Source organism: Acromyrmex echinatior, chromosome 2 (assembly GCF_024713525.1).
Source record: "Acromyrmex echinatior isolate Ae372 chromosome 2, ASM2471352v2, whole genome shotgun sequence".
NCBI classification, from domain to species: domain Eukaryota; kingdom Metazoa; phylum Arthropoda; class Insecta; order Hymenoptera; family Formicidae; genus Acromyrmex; species Acromyrmex echinatior.
The window spans coordinates 16,731,019-16,757,161 of NC_141853.1; the positions used below are offsets into that span (position 1 = coordinate 16,731,019).

Sequence of the window (26,143 nt, forward strand, 5' to 3'; positions counted from 1 at the left end):
CTAAACTTAATTATATTCGACACTACATAAATATATATCTGTGATCATCAGAAGATCGATTTAATCTTAAAAAGATATATACAATTTTTTTTTTTTTATTTTGCATACAATAGTCTATTTAAATATATCATATAGTCTGCAGTTCAGAAATAGAAACAAAAACATGCTTAATATGTCATGTTAACTAGTGATTAGTATAAGTGATATAATACGTATATTAATGAATCATCGGAAAAATCGATTAATAAACATATCCTTATATGCGTTTTTAGGCATAATTTTTTTTTAAATCACGCAACAGCAACTTCTAATTTTATAAAAATGTATGAAGTTAAATTCATTACGTCACTAGTACAAAATTAAAGGGTGGACAAAAATTAAAGGGCATACACATTGGCTGTTGTGTAAATTAAGAACGACTTGCTTTTAACATTTCTAAAAGTATGCACGTTTATTATTAACTCCTTTTATCAAATCCCTTGTTGTTGTTGCACGTTGTATCACGTGGCGTAGTTTTTCTTTTTCGCTGACATAACGATTAATATCACGTGCGTCTCGACAGATCGATATAGCGTGAAGAAATAAAAAGCTCGAATATTCCTTTATCAGTTAACTAATGTGTAATAATTCACCAAGAAAAGGCGTAAATTCCGAGAAGCGTAAAAAGCGATAAAAAAACCGCTTTTTTCTCGCAAATGTTTCTATGATAAACACGCACTTTTTACGTTTGCATTTAGACATTCGTATAACAATCGTATTACAATACATTTGCTTAAGATGCAATCGGATAAAAAAGAAGGACTTCGAGACGACGAGACGATCTTTCTTTTTTGAAGAACAGCAAATGCGTTTGTTAAAGATTAAATGCTCTTAATATGAAATATATTATTGAAATATAAGTACGATTCAATGTAGAATTGAGAATTGATTAAAGAAAAGATCAAGAAATTAGCTCGAAGTTTTCTTGCTGCATATTATTTAAATCAACAAGTATTATTTACATTATTATTTTACGATATTAATGATATTAACAATTCGTTACAATTACGAACATGAGTGCTCGATTAACGATACATTAATGACAAATCGCTGGACCGATTAAAACAACGATTCGCCGCGGATTTGCATAATCACCACCCGGAATCGTCGCAACGTAACGCGATTAAGCTTGACGTGAGCCGGCGAATTAAAATCACACCGGTGAATGTCATTGAAACAGCGTGTCGGGAACGAATGTTCACGTCTCACGATGAGTTTGCATTATTAACGAAGCTTCGTTTAATCCATGGAGATCTCAGAGTCAGAATTTCAAAAACAATCAACGTCGGGAGGAGGGGGGAGGGGGGGGGACTAAAACGTATGATAATTAATATACCCGCTTATATTGTCAGAGAAAAAAAACGCGTGTAAAATATTTTTTCAGATAAACTTTTGATAAAATTCGCAAAATCTAAAACAATTAGGATACTTGCGTTACTTGATAAAAATATTGACTCAATTTTCAATGACATTCTACCTGAAGTGTTCAGGTAAGATCTGTGCTACGTTATAAAATAAAACCTATTGAAATTGAAACCTTATATATATTTTTGCGTTCTCTTCCGAGATCGTAAAACGTCGACTCGTCCAAAGACGTTGCTTCGACCGCAGATTTCACCATTAGAACGAGCTGTTAATTACTTAGCGGTGCGCTTGATGTGTCTCATCAATTAAAGCATGCGGTTACTCTGCCTCTCCGGGATAGCACTATATTATTTTTATCGTCAACATAACATTTTTTTTTATATCTGCTGAATTTCGATACCTGGGAAGATAAAAGCGTGAAAAGTATCGACTCGCGTGAGATTAACGACGCATGGTATAGTATATCTCTCCTGAATTGACGCAATTGTCTCGCCGATCCACATGATCGTTTTAATTTAACGTCTAACCGACCCTGTCGGCCGATTTAATTTCGAAGCTATGATAAATTTAGATAAAATGGTCGCAAATCATGAATCCCGACGGCGGAGAGAGACGCGTATGAGAACGCTTTCGCGGTGGCATTTTGCGAGGAGAGATATCTCTCTTCCTCTCATTCATTCTCTGTCTCGCTCTCTCTTTATCTTTCGTTCGATCGTATTGGGTGTCGTAGGAATTTTCGAGAGCTGAGGTGACGGCGGTAGCGGCAGCAGCAACGATGCTTCTTACGTCGGCGCGATAAAGCGCGCTTCAAAAGAGGAGGCCGAAGAGTCTGGTGGGGTTCGGGATTGACGTCATTCAATGACGTCAAGCAGGACCGTACAGAAAGTTTGTGGACCCACGCATATCGAGCTGCAGATTCGAGAAATAGCTCCTCTCTTGATTTCTCTTCATGAATCCGTTGTTCCATTAGAATATATATATTATAAATTTCTTGATACGATGTATACCGAAATAACCGTTAAGATAAGAAGCCCATTTGTTCTTTTAGATAAAGATATTTATGTTATATTTAAGAAAAATTTTTAGATGGCGTATAATCTTACTTACAAAGACGTTGAGATAGAAAGATTTATTTTTTTAGATAAAGATTTTTTTTATTGTGTCCCTTCCGGGAAATCAAAGTGAGAATAAAATTATGTTACACTTTTTAAACTTTTTTGTATGTACGATTCTACCTCGAAGTAATACGTCAAAATAAAAAAATCTATCTCTTCTTTTTATAAAAATTTGTTTCATTATGTTCCTCTTGGAAAATCGAAACGAATGTAAAATTATATATAATATATGTTACACTTAAAAAAAAAGCGAAATCTTTAAATAAGAGGAATTCAAAACTTTTATTTATTCTTTTGATGTAATTATCTCTTGATGCTTTTCGAAGAATAATTGATATATTGAAAATAATACAAACAAATGCGCTTATGCAAATATTAAGTGTATAGATAGTCTTCGTACGGATCTTAGAAAAATTAAGGATGCATTAATTGCACGCACAGTAAACAGAAAATTATAAATCTGCGGTGAAAAATCGGGGAGTGTGGGATCAACGCCGCGCCAATTAAGCCAACATGGCCTCATTTAATGTAAATTAATACTTGCAGTTACATCAACCGTTAACATATCCAGCTTTTAATTCCAATCCAGTCAATCCACCGTTATTCTCTCATTATTCTTTCAGTGACAGAAGAGGAAAACAAATTTTGGAGAACCGCTTTGTTCGTTTTACGCTTTATCCCTGATAATATCACGGGGATTTGCTCTTTAGGAAAGCCTGTTTCGCTGTTCGGGCATTTTCCGCGACAAGCCATTCGGGTAATTGAACATCATGATCGTCGCTACTCGAGGTTGGTTATTTATTCAACGAACGGGGTGTTTATGCTTAACTCGCCGCGCGAGCGAATCGCGAGCGAATCGCGCGCGTCGCGTCGCTTCGCGTCGCGTCGCGTCGGTCCACGCAAAGGCAACGTGCGACAAAAAATCGTAATCGCCCGCCGAGTGTTTGTAATGCGATAATCCGTCGGCATGGCACGGTGCCTATGTCTCCTCCGTTTTCTGTCGCTTGTGGCGGTGATTCACGAAATTATTGTCATGACTTTATGGCAGCCACGCGTTTCCCCGCGGCGGAAATAGCCTGCGATGTGACATATTTTGCGGATGGGACAGTTCTAAAATCGTTTTGATTAAAGGTATGACGTAACAGGCGGATTGAAAAGCTGGAGAGAGAGCGAAAGAGAAAAAGAAAGGAGAGAGAGAATCGGCTATTTCAGCAATAAAACAGATACCATATAAACATCGTTATTTTCTACAGATTGAAAGATATAAATTGAAATCGAACAACTTAATTAAAAACTTCAGGTAAAAAATTAATCCAAGTTGATATTAGCATATATGTCATAATAATAATAAATATTCAACGCGCGTGAAGATTGTTTTATACAGATTGAAGTATAAATCGAATAATTTAATTAAGAAATTCAGAAAAAGAAATTTAATTGATATTAACATGTACGTCATAATGATAACAAATATGCGTTCAATACAAAGAATAATAAATTAAACTTTGTTTTTCCTCATTCTGATTTTGTTACGATCAATAACTCTTAGAAATATCTTCAATATTTGGACATGTTGAGAATGAATAATTTTATCAATTATATTATCTTTTTTCTTTTCATTTCTGTTATCTCGAGTGATTATAAAGTTTTTTGCCTAAGCAATGTTCGAAGTATATACTAATAATTATGTAGTTTTATCGAGGCGATATATATGTATATATATTCTTAATAGTTTAATCTTATTATAATTCCGGAGAAAAAAATCGACAAAAATGTACATGACAAAAAAATAATACATCGTATTATTTAATTTATGAAAATAAATTAAAGCAGGTGTTAATAACAAAAAAAAATGAAAAGAATGAAATGTAATCGAAATACAGAATCTATCACATATGCCAGGTGGGAACGCATCTAAAGGTGAAAAATGCGAGCCTATTAAATTTAAAACATAATAGCTCGCGACCTCGGCATACATGTTGCATATTCAATCAAAATTACACTCGTAAAACACATAATGACATACGACAAATAAAAAGTGAGCCGTTCATGGTCACGATTATTATATAATAATAAGTTGTTTACGCGTAGCGCAGGACGTGCATATTAAATAGGATTAGAGATTAAGAGAGCTCGATCGTTTCTGACAAGTACAGTTACGCATTAATTAACTTACAATAAGTGCCTTGCATTAATTAACAGTTGCTCGTAACCAGAAAAGACGAGTCTTATCTAACTTTTGTTTATAAGTAGGAAATTGCATGGGATTAAAAACGAAAGGAAGAGGTAAAGAAGCTCTCTCTCTCTCTCTCTCTCTCTCTCTCTCTCTCTCTCTCTCTCTCTCTCTCCCCTCCCCCCCTCTCCTCCTCCCTCTTAAAAATATAATCACAGTTTGAAACATCAACATTTCGCGATAGTTTTGTAAAAGCAACTAGAAATATACTTTCTTACACATTTGAGGAGTAGATTTTCAAAATGTGTTTTATTAAAAATTTCATTTTTTTAGTTAGAGATAGCATAATGTTTAGTATTAAACAACTTACATCATAAACTACTCCGAGATGTTCAGAAAGCATTTTTTCATTGTTAATTTATATGCTGAAAAAAACAGACATTTCGAAGTGCATTATGTTTTTTTAACTGAAAAAGATTTGTTTAATCTTTTTAACAATTGTTAAGCAATTTTGTTTAATATTTCACATCCTATTGATTGACATATTGTTGTTTTCTGTGCGTAGTTTTCATGTGTGCGTAGTTTCTTTCTTTCTTTACAAATTTTAGACGAAACGCATTTTGAAAGTCTGCTCCTCATTTACTCTTCTAACATGACAGATGTAAAGAAATATATATTTTTTCGTTTCTATAAAACGCTTAATTTTCATTCGCTTATTTATATATTAGCAGTTTTTTTATATATTAGAAATTATTATCAATATATTAGTCATTTATATGCACGTGTATCACGAAACTATTTATACACTTATTATATATGATCGCAAAAAAGTTATCTCAGTTTTTTTTACTCGACGATTTAATTATGCTAGAAATTTTATACGGACGTCACGCGGACGTCATGCGGCATTTCCGCGATCTCTATCTACTTTTCCGTCAATGAGTTTTCGGTGTATATGCTCTACCTACACTCCACGTACTTCGGTAGTTTTCATCGTGACGCACTTCAGACGCATTTACGCAGAAGACACGTCGATGCGAGAGACGTCCAATAACGCTTGTCACTGAAATCGAGAGTACCCGCACCGGGTGGTGGGTGGAATTGCAAATACACCGTTAAGTTAACTGTATATTTTACGGAGTCTCATTCGTATGTATAACTCTGACATACAAAAATCACATTTACACATCCGTTTATCTCTTTAAACAGGATATACGTACAGAGTGTCTATAAAATAATTTTTAACCATTCTTTTAAAAATTCTTTGCTTTGGAACAGAATGTTATTTCAAATGATAATTCGAGCGTATCTGCTTTAATGCTATGCGTAATTTATTCTCGTATAAAAATCAGGAAGATCTACCTTGAAATGACTTAAGGCTAATATTTATAGTCCATTCTTATTTCAAGATCATCTTAAATAACGTTTTAAGATGCTGATATGGCTCTCTGATTAATTCATGATATCTTAAGACTATACTTAAGATATCGCTCTTAAATAAAAAAACTCGACTATAAATACCAGCCTGAGACGATCGTAATTATTACTAGTACAGTAAATTCATGCGTGCGTGAGTCCCCATTTGCGTAAAACAATGTAAATTACATACGCCGAAACGAAAATAGCGACTGCTCCGTAATCTTAAGTTCAATATCAACTCTTAATACCGGAGATAAGATTGTATTTTATGTGTGCGTCACTGCTGACATAATAACTGTGCTTTAGGTCACACAGTGCAAGAAAATGCACGCGATACACATGTTGCGAGCGATATTGCAGCGAGAGAACTGACATTGTCGAACGATGAAAATTCCTACGCTGTTTGCAGAGTGAAACATGTCTGCGTTTGTCGGATCAACGAAGTTGAAAATCACGTAAAGTCGCGATCGAGATCTCTCGCTGGTATAGTAATTAATATCTTATCGTGTAAATATTGACTGTAACGACAGTTTACTTTATCATCTCATCATAGTTTTATGATTGAGGTAACTACTTCCTCCGTTTACTATTTTGCCTCATCGTGACGTCAAGTAGAATCGTAAAAAATTGTATTTCAAGTTCTTTTTATTAATATTATTTTACTACCGATTTCTTTATATAATTACTATTATTCGCCATTAATTGTATCTTTCGACGATCACGAGAAATTTATCTCGTTTCGTTTTCGTTCGAGCTAGAAACTGATAGCTGTCGTACTCTCTACGAGAATAGAAATTTAATTTCGAGCGAACAAAGGCGGTTTGTCAGAAAGGCTCATTATTGGATGGTGTGATGAAAAAGAAACGGATAACCACCGCGGCACTCAATTGCATAATCGATGATGAAAGGCGGAATTGTTGTATGAACGTTGAGCACGCGCTCTTGAACATATGTGGTGCCTTCTTTTCCTGGATTTTACTTCGAAGTGAATGTAATTGAACCGAGCAAGCAGCCAACGAAGTTAGTTGAGAAATCCTATTGAAATTCCTCGACGTTCTTCCATCCTGTTGCTAGCTTTTTCGTTTTCATCAATTTCCTCTTTCTGTTGGCTAAACATCTTTCGAACTTGTGATAACTTTTTTGTCTATTAGGACCGGCGTAATACTGATGAGACAAGTGTTATTATAATTAAAAATATGGATATTTTTTACATATTTATTGAGTTTCTCTTTCTTGCGACTGGATATTTTTCGAACTTGCGATAATTTTCCTTGACAGTACTATTACCAGTACAGTATTGATGAGAAAAGTGTTACTATAATTGAAAATATAAATAAGAAATTGACCGATACGTACATTTCACGTTTCACGTCAACTTTCCATGTCGATGCTCTTCGGAACGTCCGGTAGTATCCGTAGCAGAAGTCTCAGAGGCAATAGATATAAAAGTAGGACAAATTTTTCTGTCTCTTTTCTCTATCTAACCTTTACGTTACTTCCGCATGAAACTTCTCGGAGCGTCAAAAATCGACGGATTCTGCCGCAACATCGCCCTATTGATTTACCGAAGTCGCTCGCGTGCGAGCGCGAAATCAAGCCGAATCCGACCTACGACAAGCAGAAATGCGTAGGTGGTGCAAGACCTGTCGAAGAAAAGCAAGAGAGAGAGAAAGAGAGAGAGAGAGAAACGAGAGAGATAAAAGGAGAGATCACAAGACTCAAGTCTCTCGCATATGTCGACTAGTATTACATTCGCCAGACTTGCTCACGAACATCCTTTCGTGACGACAGTGACGACGACGACGAGGAAGCAGCTCTCTCCTTCCCGACCTTGCCTTGACGGTGGTATCGATTCCATCCGACCATGAAGATTCCGAAGGATGTCCGCTCGGGACGGAAAGACTGTCTCGGGTATGACCTATGACAAGAGAATGCGTATACATCATGATGTAGGAAGTAGATGAGTAAAGGATGAGTTACCACGCAATTAATATTGTCAGAATGTCCTTTGAATAAATTCCGGATATATTTGAATAAAGATCGGATTCCGAGAACCCGTCACATCGAGGACACGTGTCGGAAGAGAAAATCATTATCATAATTTAAAAAGTCTTCCTTGTCTTTTTATATGTTATAAAAATAATTGGAAATAGATTGTAGCAGATATTAATTGCCGTTTTATTCCCAGATTTGACATTACACATTTATTGGAGAAGTATTAATTTTTTAATATATATTTTTTGATGTTTCTTTCACGACGCGTTTCTTTTATGATCGATTCAAATATCTCGTGACGTCAAACTTAACAAATACAGGTTATTTTAAGTTGTATCGAAGATACAAATATATTTAATTTTAAATAGGAATAAATTTCCATAAATAAATTATATATGTATATATATATATATATATATATATATATAAGTATATATACATTATGCAAAACATTATTCCCGTTCATAATAACTAAAACGTTATTTTTTGTCATGGGATAAAATATTGATGAATCAAGGAATGCAATATAACACATATTCAATATATTTAAAAATCTCGGTTATAAAATAATTTGTCGTTGATATTATAAGCTTTAGGAAAAATTGTACAATGTTGGCATAAACTTTTTATACATAAGAGAAATTTAAAGTAATACATTATATTGTATTCAATAGAAATTCCACGAGTAAAGAAAGCTTTAAAAGATATATAGAGAACGTTTAACTTCAGTTGCCTTCCAAGAAAGGTGGGTCGACGTTCTATATAAATCCTCGAAAATTATACGATGCATTTGCAAGTAAATAGAATTTTCGAAATTCTTAAAAAAAGTGTATCTCGAAATATACTAAACGACTAGAAGGGCAAACTAGGGTACAACTGAGATTCAAGTAAGAAGAACTTTTGGAATAACCGATGTCTACGAAACTTATTTTAGGAATATATCGTCTAGAAATAGCGCTTTTGTGTGTTTATAAAAATCGCCACGATTCTCTTTTATAAAAAAAGTAAAAATATAGGAGATACACGCAAAATTTGCAATGTTGACGATGCATTTGAAGGCCCTGACAAAAACGCCTGCGATTGACGTCAGTTTTCTAAAAAAAAAAGAAAAGAAATTATGTGTAGGGGCACCGATTAAAACCAGACGTGGTCGTCATCAATTAGCCTTAATCTTTGAACCGTTCCACTGAACTGGTCGATCGGTAGAAAGAGGATCCGAAGGCAACCTACAGCGCGCATCTGTTCCAAGCAATTATTTAGCGCAATTATTTCATTAAAGGGGTTAAATAATTATGCTTCGGACAGAATTCGCTTGATTTGAGATAACCATGCTGCTAATGAACTGAATGAATTGCAAGAATATTTATTCACAGTAATTCTTCATTGCCTTGCTTTTCGTAATCCGGAATTTTATTAGTAGATAATCTTTAAAATACACGAGGAGTATAAAATATTTTTTTGTTAGAATAAAAAATTGCAATTAAATGATAAACAATTGTTAATAAACCACATTGTTTTTTTACGCATGTTTGTAATGACCAAAGAAATAATTACGCAATGAGATACTTGAAACCGAGCACGATATTCACATGCGCAATTTTGTTCGATTTCGTAGACAGTCGTTGATCGCTGCACTATATTGCGTTCCGCCTCCGCGCTCACTATAATTTCAACGATCAGTCGTTAAAACGGTGAAACGATTCTTCCGCACGATCGCGTTACATTCGATTTGTAACAGAGAAGAACACCTGTGAATTTAACGAGATAGACGCAAAACGTATTCCATTAATATTGCGTATCACGTAACATCGTGGAAAAGAGCGCTTATATAGCTATATAATAATAATAATAATAATAATAATAATAATAATAATAATAATACTATAAATACATAACAATAATTCTGACGTATTCAGATAATGTTCGATATAAAACAATATTTTTGAGATCTGTAGATTTGGAAATGATTTAACATAGTCTCGTAGAAAAAGTACGTTTATATAGTCATTTAAAAGCGTCTTGTCTGGAAAAATATTTACCCTTTTTATTAGTAGACACAATGTAGACAAGGATTAATAATAAACGATTTATTAAGGATCCTAATAATTTAATAACTTTAATGTAAGTATATTTTAATAATAATTATTTTTGATTGAAATGGAATTATTTGGAATTATTAATTAGAATAATTAAAAATTCCATTAAAAAAATATATGTTTGGTGTAAAAATTTACGAACATCCTTTTCGTAAGAATTTGAAACAGATTTGGAATTATTTGAAGTAGTCTTGTAAGAAGTGCATTCAATCATTTGAAAACTTACGAATATCTTTTTACTTAGGAAAAACGTTTATCTTTTTTAATGCAAATAAAAAGATCCCAATAATAACCTATAACTGTACATTTTAATAACAGTTACTTTTAATAATAGTTACATTTTTGACAGATTATATTTTATACTCTCGAAAGATATAACGTGCTGCATACAAAGGGCATGAATTTCTGATTATCAGTCGGAACGCAAATCTGACTATAATTCACGATCGCATCTACTTAACACGATATCTCATTAAGTAACGTACGAGGGACGATGCCTCGTGCAATCCTTTGTTCCAAGCAGTTAATTATCATCCTTGAAGAAGCGGAACACATACAGAATGGCCCTTGCGTTTCCTAGAAGAAATAATACACTGTATCAAAGGTATTGTGCATATTCAAAGCAGACGATTCATTCTGCGGTGTTTGTAGATCGTGAATCCGCACGCGGCGTACATACACGCACGTCACAAAAGAGAGAGAAGAGGTCCGTTGACGTCAATTAGTTCAAACAGAAAGAATCATTTGTTGGCGCGACTGTCACGAATTACCAATCTTCCACGAAACAACTCAGGGATTGACGAAAAGAGGAATGCCTTGTTAATCCACGTGTGTCAATTTCCACCACTACAGATTAACTTTAATCTCGGTTCAACTTACTCTTCATTTTTTTCTAGTTCTAAAGATTAGAAAAACTGGAAGAGTAAATTGAACCGAGATTAAAGTTAAACTACATTGGTGAAAATGAGCATAAATCGTACTCCTCTTCGCCTTGAGTATCCACTCAACCTTCACGGTTCGCTTGTAATTTTTTTATCGACGTTAACCCCGATGAATTACTTAATTAAATATGCATGCGAAAAATGTAAATAATCGCAATAATTGCATTTACGCCTCTCGATAAATAATTCATTAAGTGTATAAACGCAAATGAAACACTAAACTCTGCCACAACTGTGTCCACGCCTTTAGTCTCGCGCTTATAAATATTGATCCTCCTCGTAGAATATGACCTGAATGAATTTGATTAATCCGTTCCTGGTTCGAAGGTCGATGAGAGAAACTTTACGCTGCTCCTAAGCCCGCTTATACCTTTTTATGCAAAACGTCCTTTGTGCAATTACATCCTTGCTGGTGAAATCGGCGTTATGAAAAGGGAAAAATCGGCCGCGTATGATGTGGCAACGCGTGCATCTGCAACAGCCGTCTCGCTCCGTCGAACGACGCTTATATTCGTATTATCGCAATGTCCATTTCGGTCTCGACTAGAAACCAGTCTCTTTTAAGAATACATGTAGTCTTTTTGAAGTCGTAAAACTCCTTTGTTGATCGCATGAATTAAAATTTCATATTTATAAAATTATATTATTAAGAATTGTACAATATTAATAAGAACTGTGACTAAAATTCCGTTTTATTATAGTAAGAATTATATTCTTTAAAATCTTTGAAGAGTGGAATCTAACTTTAAAGAGTGAAATTTTTTAAAAATTGACAATTGAGCCACTTTTTTTCAACATTAACTCAATTGTCGTTCTGTCACTCTTTAGAATTAAATTCCACTGTAAAGGTTTGAGAAAATAATAAAAATAATAAAGAGAAAATAATAAAAAAACGTTTCAGAAGTTTTATTTTATTAAATACCTACATTTAATGCATCAAAAAATTGTACCTTCTCTCGCCTTTTAAAAAAATATATACACTGTTTAAAATGTTTTCTTTACATGTAAATGAAGCTCGTGGTTATGAACGAAATTAAAAATAATGAATGATTTAACTGAAAATTAAGTTACAGTAGTTACTTACATATAATGAACGTGTACATTAAATTTCATAAAGTTTTATAAAAAATACACTGAATTTTATGTTCATGTAAACAAATATGCTTTTCTGTTATAAATACATTAAATTTAATGTAATTTTATGGAACTGAATTTAAATTGTGTAAAAGTGTATTAATTTTCATGAAATTTCTAACAATGTACGTATGTACTCTTTTCTTTCAGACATGGCAACGGACTAGTCTAGTCTCAACGGACTCGACCATCGGCACGAGGATTATAATGTCGATCGAATTCATGTCCGTTTTCCTCAGTTCGAAATACCTTTGCCCTATTCGGTAGATTACGGAAGAAATAATGAACCACCCACGTAAATCGCTGTTATTCTCAGCTTGTTGTCAATATGAATTTATGACACTATCAATACGCGCGAGTGTATGACCACGTGACTATACATGCAAAGAGTGTCCCAGCACCTTCGATTTTATTTTCGTTTGCGCACGCCACGATCAATCTAGAATCGATCGTTTCTGATGTCATCTAAAATTTTATCTCAGATAGATATGACCGTGATCTAATGGGACCTAAAAGATTTCGCTCGAGAGCTACACAACTTGCGTTTACATACGCAAGCTGTTGTACCTGTCTCTCAGCTACATATGTATTAGAGTCGAGAATGATTATCACGTCGATTGCCACGTCATTCATATATACATATATTATCACACCTATTATCAAAAAAAAGAGACTCCGAAAAAAACACGTTTTCTATCATTTTCTATCTAATTCTTTTTTCTAAGAATCTTCTATCTATTCTTCTTTCTAATTCTTTTAATTCGTTTTCTATCGTTTTCTATCTAATTCTTTTTTAATATAAAAAATTAATTTAGATTAAAAAATATTAACAGAATTCATAATGTTTTATGACGAAAAGAACGAAAAAAATTGTTGCAATTACTACAATTTAATTTGTAATTTACAGTCATTTTCGGTATCAACCGTGTATTTTTTAAATAAAACTAGAAATTATCATTACTAAGCAATTTATCATAACAATAATAAAAATGTAGTACCTCATTATTTTGCATTACCATACAAATATATAATTATAAATATAAAATACTTTTCTTTCAGCAAAGGAATTTTTCATGAAATTGTGCGTCATTGGTATATGAATGACGTGGCAGTCGATATGTTAAATAGAAGAAGGCCGAAGCTCCAGCTTATATTTTAACGACCGTCTCTTTAACCGACTTGTGATCGATCTTTTATTGGTCTGTTTTGCGTGAAATAAATACATCCGTTCAATTGCAGTGTAAGGTTTGAGAAAACCGCTATGTAAGTATAAGTGTACAATGTACTTACAATTCGTCAATTAAAATAAGATAGAAATAGAAGAAGGCCGAAGCTTTAACTTGCATTTTAACGATCGTCTTTTTAACCGACTTGTGATCGATTGTTAGTCCGTTTTGCGTCCAGTAAAAACTTTCGAAACCACAAAAAAATGATAGGTACAACCTATACCTATAATTCAATGATTAGAATAATACGAAGATTATTTAGAGAGTGTTCCAGAATTTCTCTGACTTTCACGTTTTAATGACAGCCGCTCGAGGTTTCACTATCGATACCGTTGAGTAGCAACAGTAATCGTCGATCATGCGAAGACCCCTTAAGAGGCGAGATAAATAAGAGAAGAGGAATATCGCTCGAGAGCAAAACGACGAGACCGAGAACAGTGATTAGCAGTACATGCGAGAACATCGCGCCGAAATATATCGCGTCTTACTCAAAAGAAAGTCCACTTTTTCGCTTTGACGAGGAAGAGTTTCTCGTCGCGAAGATTCGCTAAATAATCGTAATCGCACGAGCGTAATTCCGACTGTTCGACCCAGGTTGTAAGGTAAATAAACGGACGACCGTATACCGAGTTTTCGATCCCCGACGTGAACCCGACAGAGTCGACACGCGGCGACCGAGGCATTATGCAATTTACTTTATGCAAAGTGCCCCCGACTTAGGTCATCGGAGAAAGCGGCGATATACGCCCTTGCCGTTTCGCTATTCCATACTTAAATGTCCGAGTGCGTATCACGGTCGCAGCGCTCGGACCGGTCACGTGCCGACGCAGAGCGTCGCTACATCGTCGTGCAATTGCATCGAGGAGCAATTAACGATGAGACAGACACACCGGGCACGTATACGTACGTGACGTCAATTGTCGAAGATAACGGGCGCGAGCGCTCACGGTAGTAATCGGTAGTGGTGGGCGTCGGGTGCACCGACGTAGGTTACGTGGGAGCAGCGGGAGGACAGAGGGTGGCGGGCGTGGGGGGGTGAGGTGAGGAGCGAGGGGCAGAAGAGAAGAGAAGAGGAAGGGAAGGAGGGGGACGAGTCGTGGGAGCGAGAGGGGGAGAGAGAGCTGAGAGGGAGAGATCGAGAGAGGAAGCGAAGAGAGGGATGGTTCGCTAAGAATGGCCGGGGCGACGGTACGGTGTACGAGGGGGCGGCGAGGGCCGAGGGCGCCGACACCGTCGTCGTCGGCGGTCGGCCGCCGAGCCGGAGCAGCGCACGGGGGGGTGGTAACATGGCCGCCGGTCAGTCGTTATCGAACCGCCGCGCCGTGCGGAGCTCCTACGCTGAGTCGCGCGCGCGTAGGCACCGCTCCGCTTACGCTCCGTCCGCTCACGGTGGTGGACACCAGTGGATATTGGACTCACGGGGGACACTCGCAAATATCCCTGTGTTTGAGGGATCTCTCCGGATATCTGGCGGGGCGCGCGCGCCACGACGTCCGGCGCATCCTCACCGATGGGTCCTCTGGAGTACCGTCACTACCGTCTCCTCATCGTCTTCGTCGCTGTCAATTCCGCCTGTCTCGCTTCGCGCGCTCATCGGGAGATCCTCGAGGCGGCCCACCGGTAATTCCCGAGCCAAGGTAGGTGAGCGACTCGAGAGAAGAGAAATCCATCCCTCGATATCGCGTATACATCCCCTCGACTGTAAGAGATCGGCGCGGTACTCGTCCGAGCGGGATTTCGCGTCCGCGTCCGTGTCCGCGTCCTGACGTCGGCGACCTCGTCCGACCGCGCGGGGTTCTCCCTATCGAGGAGTATCGACGGCGATCGATCGGCGGGTCTCTCTCGATGGGTAGGAGGTCGTTGTCGATCCGTGACGTCAGCCGAGGATTTCTGTTGTACTTGTTGCGGGCGGGACTTTGTACTCTGTCGGGATTCGCGGCGAATCCTTGACATGAGGCGCTCTCCTTGAGATCGTCCGTCGCTCTCATTTTCTTTCTTTCACACACTTTCTTTCGCCTTTGTTTTTTCTCCTTTTTTTTTGTCCGCGATACATCTTTTCTTCCGGGATACATCGCATCGCCTTCGACGGCTGATCGGCCTTGTCAACTCGCGTCAGCGGCATACGCGTGATAATTATCATAAGTTAGACGCACGTTCGCCGATATCTCGTCTGAGATACCTCGAGAGCGAGGCAGGAGATATTGATGTTTGCGTAAAAACTCGCGCGCGACAACGAAAGCAATTACGGCTCGCAAAAATCTGATCCGTCAGATTTGACTTTTCGAAGTGGATCTTTATGAATTTTCATCGAAGCCTGCGCTTGCGTATAATTGCTTGCACAGACACAAATACATAAAAAAAAGCTCTACAGTGCACGAGAGCGGAAAGTCACAAAGGGCCGTGGACAAAAATCGACGTTTCAGACGGTACTGATAAAAGCTTGGTGAAAGACCGGCTATTAAAAGTTGCACAAATGATGACATGAGTAACAAGCTTCTCGAAAGAATTTCTATGTGAACGATCACATTTCGATTTTCACATTTTATGACTCTTCGCTCCAACAATATATAGATATCGTATTGAATATACTTTTGTTATTGTTATTTTATTACAATTCCTTAGTTTCATCATTTTTATTCTTAATTCTTAAATTTTTCGGTATGACATATCTACTTAACTTCTCTTTTTCAATGCTTTTCTACTGCTTATAACTTTTTTAATTAATAAAGATATATATACATTTTTTCTTTGTATCATTATTTATATTTTTTAATGTCTGACATTTTGATTAAAAATAATTTTTTTATAATATATTCATTTTTGTGAATTTTCATAATATATTTATTTGTAATAATTTTATGAAAGTTATAAATAATTGAATCGGGTTGGGTGTGCCATAACATGTAGTGTCCACTACATTGTGTTGTTCCCGTAATGGTATTTAAGGGTTAATACACAAAAATTTTAATAATACGCTTCTTATTTTATACCAAGCCATTTTACATCTGAAACCATTTTATGAAACTATTAGAAACTAGAAGTGCTTCTCTTCTAAAGCCGTGCGCTCCTATTATTGTAGATTAGCGAAGAGATTGGTGGGAAGAATTAATTCGTAAGAGCGTGCAAGTTGAACGAGATATTTAAACATGGATACTGGATCGACACAGGGTAAAAAGCAAATTCGCGTTGGATTTTACGACATCGAAGGCACGATCGGCAAAGGTAATTTTGCCGTAGTAAAACTGGCTAGACATCGAATTACGAAAACAGAGGTACGCGCTTCCCGATATTTTTTAAGCGACGTTATTTCAAAAAAAAAAGAAAGAAAGAAATTGCCATTATTACTATACGTATTCTTTTCTAGGTGGCTATTAAGATAATCGACAAAACCCAATTAGATCCTACTAATCTAGAGAAAGTTTATAGAGAGGTTGAAATTATGAAGCAGCTGGAACATCCTCATATCGTCAAATTATATCAAGTTATGGAGACGAAGAACATGATTTACATGGTAAGCACAAAATTCAAAAATGCAAGGCAATTTGTGAGTTATCTCCGTGTCTTGACACATTAAATACTAACGTTTCGTGAATATTATACTGAATATCAGGTTGTTTCTCGTCCTAGTGAAGCATTCACATAGAATTTAACATTGGAATTTAATGATGTATCAAGACACGGAGACAAGACCCACAAACCGCATAGTTTCTTTGAAGAAAATATCCGTAGAAATCTCAAAAGAGAGTGCTCTCCCTGAAGAGTGAAATCTCACCATTAAAGATTGAAAATTGAATTACGCTTTTTCAAGATTGGCAATTTTTATTCTTTAAAGTGAGATTTCGCTCCAAAGAATTTAGAGAATTTTATTACAACGAAAAATTGCAACCGTTTCTTTTTCTCTTGTCAAATAAAATGCATTTTTCATCGCTATTGTAGGTGTGCGAGTACGCGAGCAAAGGTGAGATATTCGACTACATAGCGCGATATGGAAGAATGGGAGAACCCAGGGCACGTGCGACATTCGCTCAAATACTCTCCGCAGTCGAGTACTGCCATGTGACGGGTGTGGCACATCGTGATCTGAAAGCGGAGAACTTGCTTCTCGATGCTCAGATGAATGTGAAAATTGCCGATTTCGGCTTCAGTAACAGATTTGCCCCGGGAGAACGATTGAGTACGTGGTGCGGTAGTCCTCCCTACGCTGCTCCCGAGGTCTTTCGTGGGAAACATTATGCCGGACCGGAAATCGACGTATGGGTAAGGTTTCGCATAACGATGTAATAAAAATTCAAAACAGCCAAATGAATTTACATTGATTCGAAATAAAAAACTCGTTCTTGTAGAGCTTGGGCGTTGTATTGTACGTGTTAGTGTGCGGTGCACTGCCCTTCGATGGATCAACTCTTCAGTCATTAAGAGATCGTGTGCTAAGCGGCAGATTTAGAATTCCTTATTTTATGAGCACAGGTGATTATATACAAAATCTGTATACACATTCTGTTTAGTATTTGCGTCGCATTTACATATCAAAATTTGTGTTGCAGATTGCGAAAGCCTAATACGTAAGATGTTAGTGCTGGAGCCTTCCAAACGATACACCATTCCACAAATCAAGAGGCACCGCTGGATGGCGGGGACGGCAGATAGCATTTGTTCAGTAATCGTAACGCGGCCATCGTCATCCATTCAGGAACCAAATGAACAAATACTTCGACTCATGCACAGTTTAGGAATAGACATTAGTCGCACTAGAGAGGTAAGAAAACATTCTTTCATTGTTGTCTTACATTAAATTAGGAATATATATACATATAATATTTATATGATATATATATTCAGAAAAAAAATTTTGGCATTGTCCTAATCAGAAAAACAAAAGATTTTTACAAACTATATATACATCTATAGTAACTATATATACGTTTCGATATATCTTCTATTATATTATGTAAACACGAATGTTATCTTTTAACAGTCCTTACGAAGTAGCAGCTATGACCATCACGCTGCTATTTATTTCTTACTGCTGGAAAGGTTGAAACAACATCGTGTTAGCAGCACCATTAATAATGCCTGCTGGTCCACAGTTGCAAGAACAAAAGAAGATAAATTTAAATCAAGGTAGACATACATTACTAACACTAAGCACCATCATGTGTATTTTCTTTTAAGGAGTTAATTTTAAATACCGATTTCAATTTAGTAACTTCCAATCCTACCAGTCGGAAAATTATCGGAAGAACAATGCCTTAATGCAATCAATTTTTATTTACAGCGATAGCTTAGTGGGACGTTGAACTTTATTGATGGGTGACGCACATATTGAAGATTTTGTCAGGACAGGTTGGATTGGAAGCACATTGCTGTCGCTTTATTTTTGGTAACTCCTCATTTCATTTTCTTATTTCTTTCTTTTACCCTAAATCCTGATTTTTAACCATAATTTTAGTTGATTTTAGTTTACTTTGTTTATTATGAATAAAAAACACATTATTATTTGAACAAATGTTTATATCATTTATGATTTCATTTTTCGCATTAATCACATTTGATTGACAAAATCTACTATCCTGCAAATATATTTTATATTTTATATAATTTTATGCTACTAATAAATAGTTGAATAAATAACATATCAATACGAAACTCGTGAGAAGGGCACAATTAATTTATGATGTATAATGATATTTTTTACAATTTAACAGCAGACTAATCTAAAAGATGAAATGATGAGAATACTTGATACTTTTTGAATCCATTGCTACATAAAGTATTTGTCCGCAGTCATCGCAAAAAGCATAATGGCAGAACAAATCTTTATTTCAAATGTTAATGAGACAAAAATCTCTTTCTTGTTTCAGAGGAAGAGAAGATAGCAACAGAGGTGGAAAGAGATTCAGCTCGACGAGTTCTTCAACCGATGAAGGTTGTTGCAGCGCTGAAGGTGATTTAGAAGAAGGCCCAAGCGGAGACGAATTGCGCGAGGCGCAGATCAAACTTGAAGAGCATAGATTAGGCCTAGATCACGATATCAGTCAACGAATTGACAGTCAGATAGTCAATCGAAGATTAAGTGATTATCAACATCATTTTGATAACCCGCTTATGGATCCTATTGATCCACCCAGTCGAACAACTTTGTTTATGGCGGGCGGCAGCGGTAGCTCGTCATCGGAACTCTTCGAGTCTAGCTTCGATTCTGGCTGTCCGCCAGATTATACAGGAACGAATTGTTTCACGAGCAGCTTACCATCTTGCACGCCACCGCCACCCAAGAGTCCATCCCCAATTGCTGGTCGAATATCCCGAGTCTCTCAGGGACGAAGAGCGTCCGATGGTGGACCTAGATTATTATTCTGTCAGCAAGGTGTCAGCGATAGACCATCCAAGCAGAGAAGTATTCAAGGTACGTCACGTCTGTTTATTTGTTTGGCAACGTTCATAACTTTATGATTTACGATAATGCAATAATTTAATCGTTTTCAGATTCGGGAAAAGCTCGAGGCCACCTGGATTTAGTCCATCTTAGACCACCGTCCACACCGCCCGATAATCAACAGCAATTTAAAATACGCGGCGACTCGGGTACACAGCTGCAGCTTCTAGTGCAGCAACGTATGCTGCAGCAAAAGCGTAATTTATATCACCGGCACAAGGGCGGCGGTAGTCCGACCCCGATCCCAGTTTCCACCGCCGGCAGCACCAGTAGACGTGCCGATCACGTACCGAGGCAAGACAGCTACAAGCTGGCACAACGTACACAGATTTTGCCGCCTCTCTCTCAAGGACACGTCGACAGAGACTTCGACAGAGATAGAAAGCGAGACGAGGAGAGGTGGAAGAGTCTACCATCCCGCTTGGCAGCGGATTGCCAGTTGGCGGAGAGGTCGCTTATATGGAGCCAGCAGGTAAATTCATAAAAAAAAGTTACCGAAATAAAAATAGATAGATCAGGCAAACGTACGAATGAAGCGATATGTACAGTTATTGGAGCGCTTTTTACAATTGGACTGTGATTTTGACACTCTCTATTTGGAGGAAGTAAATTAATCGACATTGTAGAAAATGACACTGTAGAAAATGAAACTGGAAAACCCTTGTACATAGTTCACTCAATATAGAAGATAAGATTTTTTTTTATTGAGAGTGTCTCAGCATTATTGTAAATGCTTTCCACATTTGCAATAGTGAGCTAATGTACATAATGTTATTTAGTACCTACAATGTTATTTAGTACCTGCGATTTATTAGCACAATTATTTATGTTAAATGCAAATAAATGATTATTTTTCTTTAATTTGGCAGTTATCTTTTATTCTAATTTGCCTTACTGTGCATGAACCATCCTTGATATAAGATTATATACCATCTTGTTAGCAATTCAAACTTATAACGCACTTCAAACTGGAAACAATATGGAATCAATATGAAAAAAATTAGACAATATTACTGTACAATCGTATAGTTGATTCAATTTATATGCAATATGATAAATATTCTTACAATATTATATCTTAATAAAATAAAAATTCAAATTTTTATATCTTTACATTTTCGCATCAATATAATCAAGCAATCATGCATATTTTTTATATTTATATATACACATATATATAATATCCATAAAAAATATTTCATTATAAAATTGAAGTGTCTACATCTCCCACAATGCTTCCATATCATTTTGCTTGGCACATATTTTCTCCAAGGATACATGCATATAGATACAAAAGTATAGAAAAGAAATTAATTATTCATACTGAATATTAAATAATTGATACAATATGAAACATTAGGTGGGTCTTAGTGGAGGTGCATCTTACTTACCACCTGGCAGTGTAGGTGGTTTCTTGTGGCCCGCCACCAGCAATCCACATTCAACGATCTTCGAGAATGTAGGGGATCCAATGGAATAAATTTCTGCCCTATCGTTATTAGTAATTGCCTCGAGATCTTGCGTATGAAAAGTCAGCTGAATTATTATATCAAATTTCAGCAGTTCCCTCCCTAGTCTTTCCACGTTAACTTTTATTAACATAGTTGCATATCATTTTGCATTTGATAGAGAAACGCTAAGGTATACGAAGAATTTAATAACGTTCACTCATCTATAATAATTATATATCTTTACATACTCAAGATCTCCGATTAGATGTATGGTACATGTTACTGAATGCCAAAGATTTACAAATTTGTACTTATATTGGTCTGTCACATTGATACTCGAAGATTTGGTTAACGCGCTAAAAATTGCGTATAATATTCTATACAAATCATTCATTATTGTGCTCCATTTCACAAAAATATACTTGTCAATGTTGTACATCTGCATGAGTATACACAGGATACATATATATATATATATATATATACCAAAGAAAAGAGTTCTCATGCAGAAGAATCTTTATCATGCAGTAACACGTGTACCTGCCTTATTAAAATGACTGATTCTACCAGTCAAATATCCAATTATATCATAGACTGATAATTAACAAACTAAAACACCAATCGAGTTTAATTGAAGAGCAAATGGCATATGACTTGCTTTACAAACTCCGCTATTGAGAATATGAAGGGAAAAAAGAAGGAGAGAGATAGAGAACTGTGAGTTTTTTAAGTATTGTTAACTGTGGGGTTTTTAATTGACGGATTTAGATAGACTTAGATGGCTTTGAGCTCGTTCATTTCCATAACCGCTCATATGTATAAAACGAATAACGGAATATTACGAATTTACGCGATATAAATCCTTAGAGGATATAATTCTGTACTGCCAATGAGTGAGAGAAATGCGAATGCTCAAGTTATTGACGAGATATTATAAATACGTTATAGACATAAGAAAAAAAAACGAAATATTGACGATAAAGAATAACAGCGACTGAAATAGGATTAAAATTCTTTTGACAGCGGAGCACCAAGTAGTATGCCATTTTCGCTTTTCTATTAATTTAATTGAAGAGTGGAAACACGACACGGGTTAAAAAGAACTTGTTCGTTATGTTTTTTCAATGAACGTTCCATTGTACAAAATTAGAGATGTTTTCCTCTTCCACTCTTCACAATGGTGACCATAGAAAATAGAGAAAATAATAACGAAAAACAATAATATTAGTGGTAAATAGTAGTTAATGTGTCAGAAGTGCTGCATTCTGTAAAGATGTTTAAATAAATTATTTACTATGATCATTTCCTACATAAGCATAAGTTGATTGCATTTTGTATATGTTATCTCTTTCTAGAAACGTTTATAGCCACTGTATTAACAGCTGCACTACTTTTATACGAGTATCTTTCATGAATCATTCACTGATATTCTCTAAATATGGTTTCGTCTAAACAGAATATCTTCTATTTCGATAGCTCTGTTTTATGAGCTTCTTGCGTAATTATAATTAATTAGGAGACATTGACGATAAACAATAATAATTACGAAGCCGTTTGTACATTTGATATGAATACAGCACTTTAAAAACAGTATACATATACATATATATATTATTAGAATCTAGTGATCTAGTCAGTAGCAAGCAATACCGGCCGCGCACAACTCTGACAACGACTTTACTATTCAAATTTTTCGCCATTTTTTATCCGACAGGAAACAATCAAACTTCGCTCAAAAATCTTTTGATAAGTGAGACATAACTGTTAAGTTAGCCTAATCGCAAACGAAATCCACTATCTGCAAACGGACATCAATGCAAGGTATCTATGAATCTCAGGAATTGAAAATCAATTTCGGCATTGTTGCGAATTCTTATGCCTGTCTTTTCTGGACTCATATAACTTTTTGGATTGCGTAAAATAGAAATCCAGTACGAAGTTTGGTAGCAATAAATTAATTTCACCTGTCTATCAAAACAACTATACGATTTCGACGGAAGATTCTGCGACAATTACATGTGATATTACTTGTTTTATATGTAAGCTATCATTTTAGAAATATGTAATCTATTTAAAAACAAAGACTACAATCCGTTTTGCGGAAGTAATTATTTGCTATCAAACACTGACTGCCATTACAGACAATTTGTCACAAAGAAAAAACAATAAAGAAAGAAACTGACCTAAAAAATGGTTGCTTATACATATATATACAATGTAATAAATTTCGTTTTTCATGTTCTTAGCAAAGTGCGCACATATTATCACTTCAACAGTCATATACGATAGTAAGTAGTTACTTTTTGTAAATTGCAAAATTGTCGACATATGTATACATGCGAGTTCTAAATAAAACATATACAGATTGAGATCCAAGTTTCGAGCATGAGAAGTTTTCTTTATTTTGACACGATACATATCCATAAAAGAAATTATATTTAATTAGTTATAAATTAAAAAATCTAGCAGAACTTACAATGGTTTCTTTTCAGAGAAAAGATCACAGCCCGTTTTTTCAGCTTGCTCCTTGGCTTGCTGCGGCGTAAGCTTTTCATATTCACTAGGATTTAAAGGCTCTCCGTTCTCATCCAACTGACCACTTGCAAAATCTTCTTTTACCTTTTTAGAATATACTACATCAAACAAATCTTGAGCAGTGAATTCAGGCTCTCTAATTTCTCCTACTCTATATGATACATATGGTTTCAATGTGAAACCTTCTAATGAAGGAACAATTAATTCAGGAATCATCTCTGGCACTTGAACAAATCTATTACCAACTTGGTATCCAATATCCCTTACACCTCTTTCTGTAATTTATTACAGTAACTTATTAATATATTATATAATATTCCTAATTTTTCTATGAATTAATCTTTCTCTACATCACTTATAACTCTTTTACTCTTTATTTATGACATATAGGAAATATATTTTATATACAAATCAAATCAAATCATATTGACTTAGATCAAGATAATGTACTACTCCAAAATGTTATGTGTTGAAACTAGCAACTTACTATCTATTGGTATGTCAGGATCTGGTTTTTTTGCTTGTTGTTGTTTGAAGTTGCGACTACCACGTTTACCGTATAATAAGAATTTGCGAAAATTTCGCTTTCCATTACAAACACAGGAAGTCGCGATACTGCGTCGTAATATCATAAATGAAGACGACATTGTCAAGTTGTGCTAGTTAGAAAACTAGAAAACAAAAATTACACATACATTAAATTTAAATATGATTCGAATTATGACATAAGGAACCTGTTAATATTTGCAATGCAAGGATTATATTAAACATAACCTATATACAATTACTACGATTGCAATTACTACGACTCAGGGTTAAAAAGGCATCTTTGAAATCATCAAGACAAAACACTGGGATAAAGTCAGAATTATTATTTACAATCATATCAAAAAGTTAAGACGAATAATCAGAGAGTAACACAATATATTCAGAATTCTAAAAAGGTGTCGTGTAACCTCAAAAACAGATTAAAAGCACACAACTCACTAACAGATGGGATTAACTCCAAAAATCTCTTACGATAAATCACGACTTGTATTAGAGATAATGGATGGATAATAGATGACTTTCCATTTAGTCAACAAATCGACACAAATCTATTTTTCTTGGTATTCCATGACCGATCAAAAACAAAACGTGACTTACGTCACCAAATAGAAAACACCCACTGATTGACGTTTAAACGTCGTATTTGCTATTACTATAAAATCTTAAAATTCACAGTATCGTATAAAAAAAACTCACTCTGTAATTGATAAACCAACTGAGATCAAGCAGGAGCATTCATCCTCATTCTACGCCATTACTATTATTTACATGCGACAAATGCACCAATATCATGCATTGGTAATCCTCTATCAAAAAACTCCTTGGGTAAGTTTGCAAGATATCAAATTAAATAATCGGCTGTCGATTATTGAAATATATTATAATATATAATATTATCGATATAATATTATCGACTATCAATATTCTCGATTGACGGCATAAATATCTAAACAATTATTTCTTTACAATTGTAACTTAAAATATACCACTAAATTAATTTCACAACTTAACTTTAAAATATGTGTAGCAATTGTTACTGAATCATTGATAAAATTATTACTTTCAGGAACTGACGAGAAAACCCGGAATTAATTCCGATCTTGTACAAGAACCTCCAACGGAACACCTAAACTAGATTTTGCGAAAAGCGACGAGGAATAACTCTCAAATAACAGAATGATGAAAATAATTACGATTTTTCATCGCTATAAACCACGCATTCACTAACATCCATCTGACGCGAGGAATAGCAATGATATCTTTGTATAATAAATCACTAAGATATACTTATAAGTTATATTTCTGTAATGTTAAAAATGTAAATGTCAAAAAGCAAGCAAGAAGTTAATATTTATAGCTTCAGTCAAAGCTCCAATCTTTATGATTTAATAAATATACTATTATAAATACGAAGAAAAATTGACGATTATTCTAAACATCAAATATTTAATTAGAAATCACTCAAAATTAAATTAATCACTAAAAATTATTAAATAATTTAACTTTTGATATTTAAAATAAAATACAAATTTAAAAAAAGTTTCAATATTAAATATTTGTCAAACTTGTTAAATCAATAAACAATTTTTGTTATCATATGTTTCATCAATTTCGAGTAATTTACATCAATAAAGTAAAAAATTTGATTTACTACGACCAGATAAATGCT

General features: G+C 35.2%; 2 protein-coding genes and 2 long non-coding RNA genes across 6 annotated transcripts in view; 2 read left to right on the forward strand and 2 right to left on the reverse strand.

The window, feature by feature from the left end:
• The window catches only part of LOC147910553 (uncharacterized), a 126,667-nt gene extending 112,093 nt beyond the window's left edge, over positions 1-14,574 (forward strand). The window contains exon 3 of the long non-coding RNA XR_015544134.1: positions 12,428-14,574. This is a non-coding gene — a long non-coding RNA (uncharacterized LOC147910553). The remainder of the gene's footprint in view (positions 1-12,427) is intronic.
• The window catches only part of LOC147910554 (uncharacterized), a 28,377-nt gene continuing 2,747 nt past the window's right edge, over positions 514-26,143 (reverse strand). Inside the window, exon 2 of the long non-coding RNA XR_015544137.1 lies at positions 514-8,029. This is a non-coding gene — a long non-coding RNA (uncharacterized LOC147910554). The remainder of the gene's footprint in view (positions 8,030-26,143) is intronic.
• LOC105151624 (uncharacterized) lies at positions 14,788-23,766 on the forward strand. Of its 2 annotated transcripts, XM_011065444.2 has the most exons (10): positions 14,788-15,140; positions 16,583-16,775; positions 16,868-17,014; positions 17,440-17,760; positions 17,847-17,970; positions 18,048-18,259; positions 18,479-18,624; positions 19,365-19,909; positions 19,990-20,411; positions 21,300-23,766. In XM_011065444.2, exons 2-10 carry the CDS (start codon positions 16,650-16,652, stop codon positions 21,417-21,419), a joined length of 2,163 nt encoding a protein of 720 aa, XP_011063746.2. In that variant the 5' UTR covers positions 14,788-15,140; positions 16,583-16,649; the 3' UTR covers positions 21,420-23,766. The 2 variants fall into 2 exon arrangements, with proteins under 2 accessions (XP_011063746.2, XP_087259121.1); XM_087402995.1 differs by lacking the exon at positions 14,788-15,140 and having other exon boundaries at positions 15,147-16,775.
• On the reverse strand, positions 23,768-25,294 carry mRpL41 (mitochondrial ribosomal protein L41). Of its 2 annotated transcripts, none has more exons than XM_011065441.2 (3): positions 25,171-25,294; positions 24,413-24,596; positions 23,768-24,200 (listed from the first exon to the last, which is right to left on the reverse strand). In XM_011065441.2, exons 2-3 carry the CDS (start codon positions 24,570-24,572, stop codon positions 23,863-23,865), a joined length of 498 nt encoding a protein of 165 aa, XP_011063743.1. In that variant the 5' UTR covers positions 24,573-24,596; positions 25,171-25,294; the 3' UTR covers positions 23,768-23,862. The 2 variants fall into 2 exon arrangements, with proteins under 2 accessions (XP_011063743.1, XP_011063744.1); XM_011065442.2 differs by lacking the exon at positions 25,171-25,294 and adding an exon at positions 24,917-25,164.

Excerpts from the sequence above, each read along its gene's own strand:
- LOC105151624 (XM_011065444.2), top strand. The coding sequence starts at position 16,650 with ATGGATACTGGATCGACACAGGGTAAAAAGCAAATTCGCGTTGGATTT. Across the intron at positions 16,776-16,867 it reads ATCGAATTACGAAAACAGAG|GTGGCTATTAAGATAATCGA; the intron begins GTACGCGCTTCC and ends ATTCTTTTCTAG. Across the intron at positions 17,971-18,047 it reads TCCTTATTTTATGAGCACAG|ATTGCGAAAGCCTAATACGT; the intron begins GTGATTATATAC and ends TTTGTGTTGCAG.
- mRpL41 (XM_011065441.2), bottom strand. The coding sequence starts at position 24,572 with ATGTCGTCTTCATTTATGATATTACGACGCAGTATCGCGACTTCCTGT. Across the intron at positions 24,201-24,412 it reads TCCTGACATACCAATAGATA|AAAGAGGTGTAAGGGATATT; the intron begins GTAAGTTGCTAG and ends AATAAATTACAG.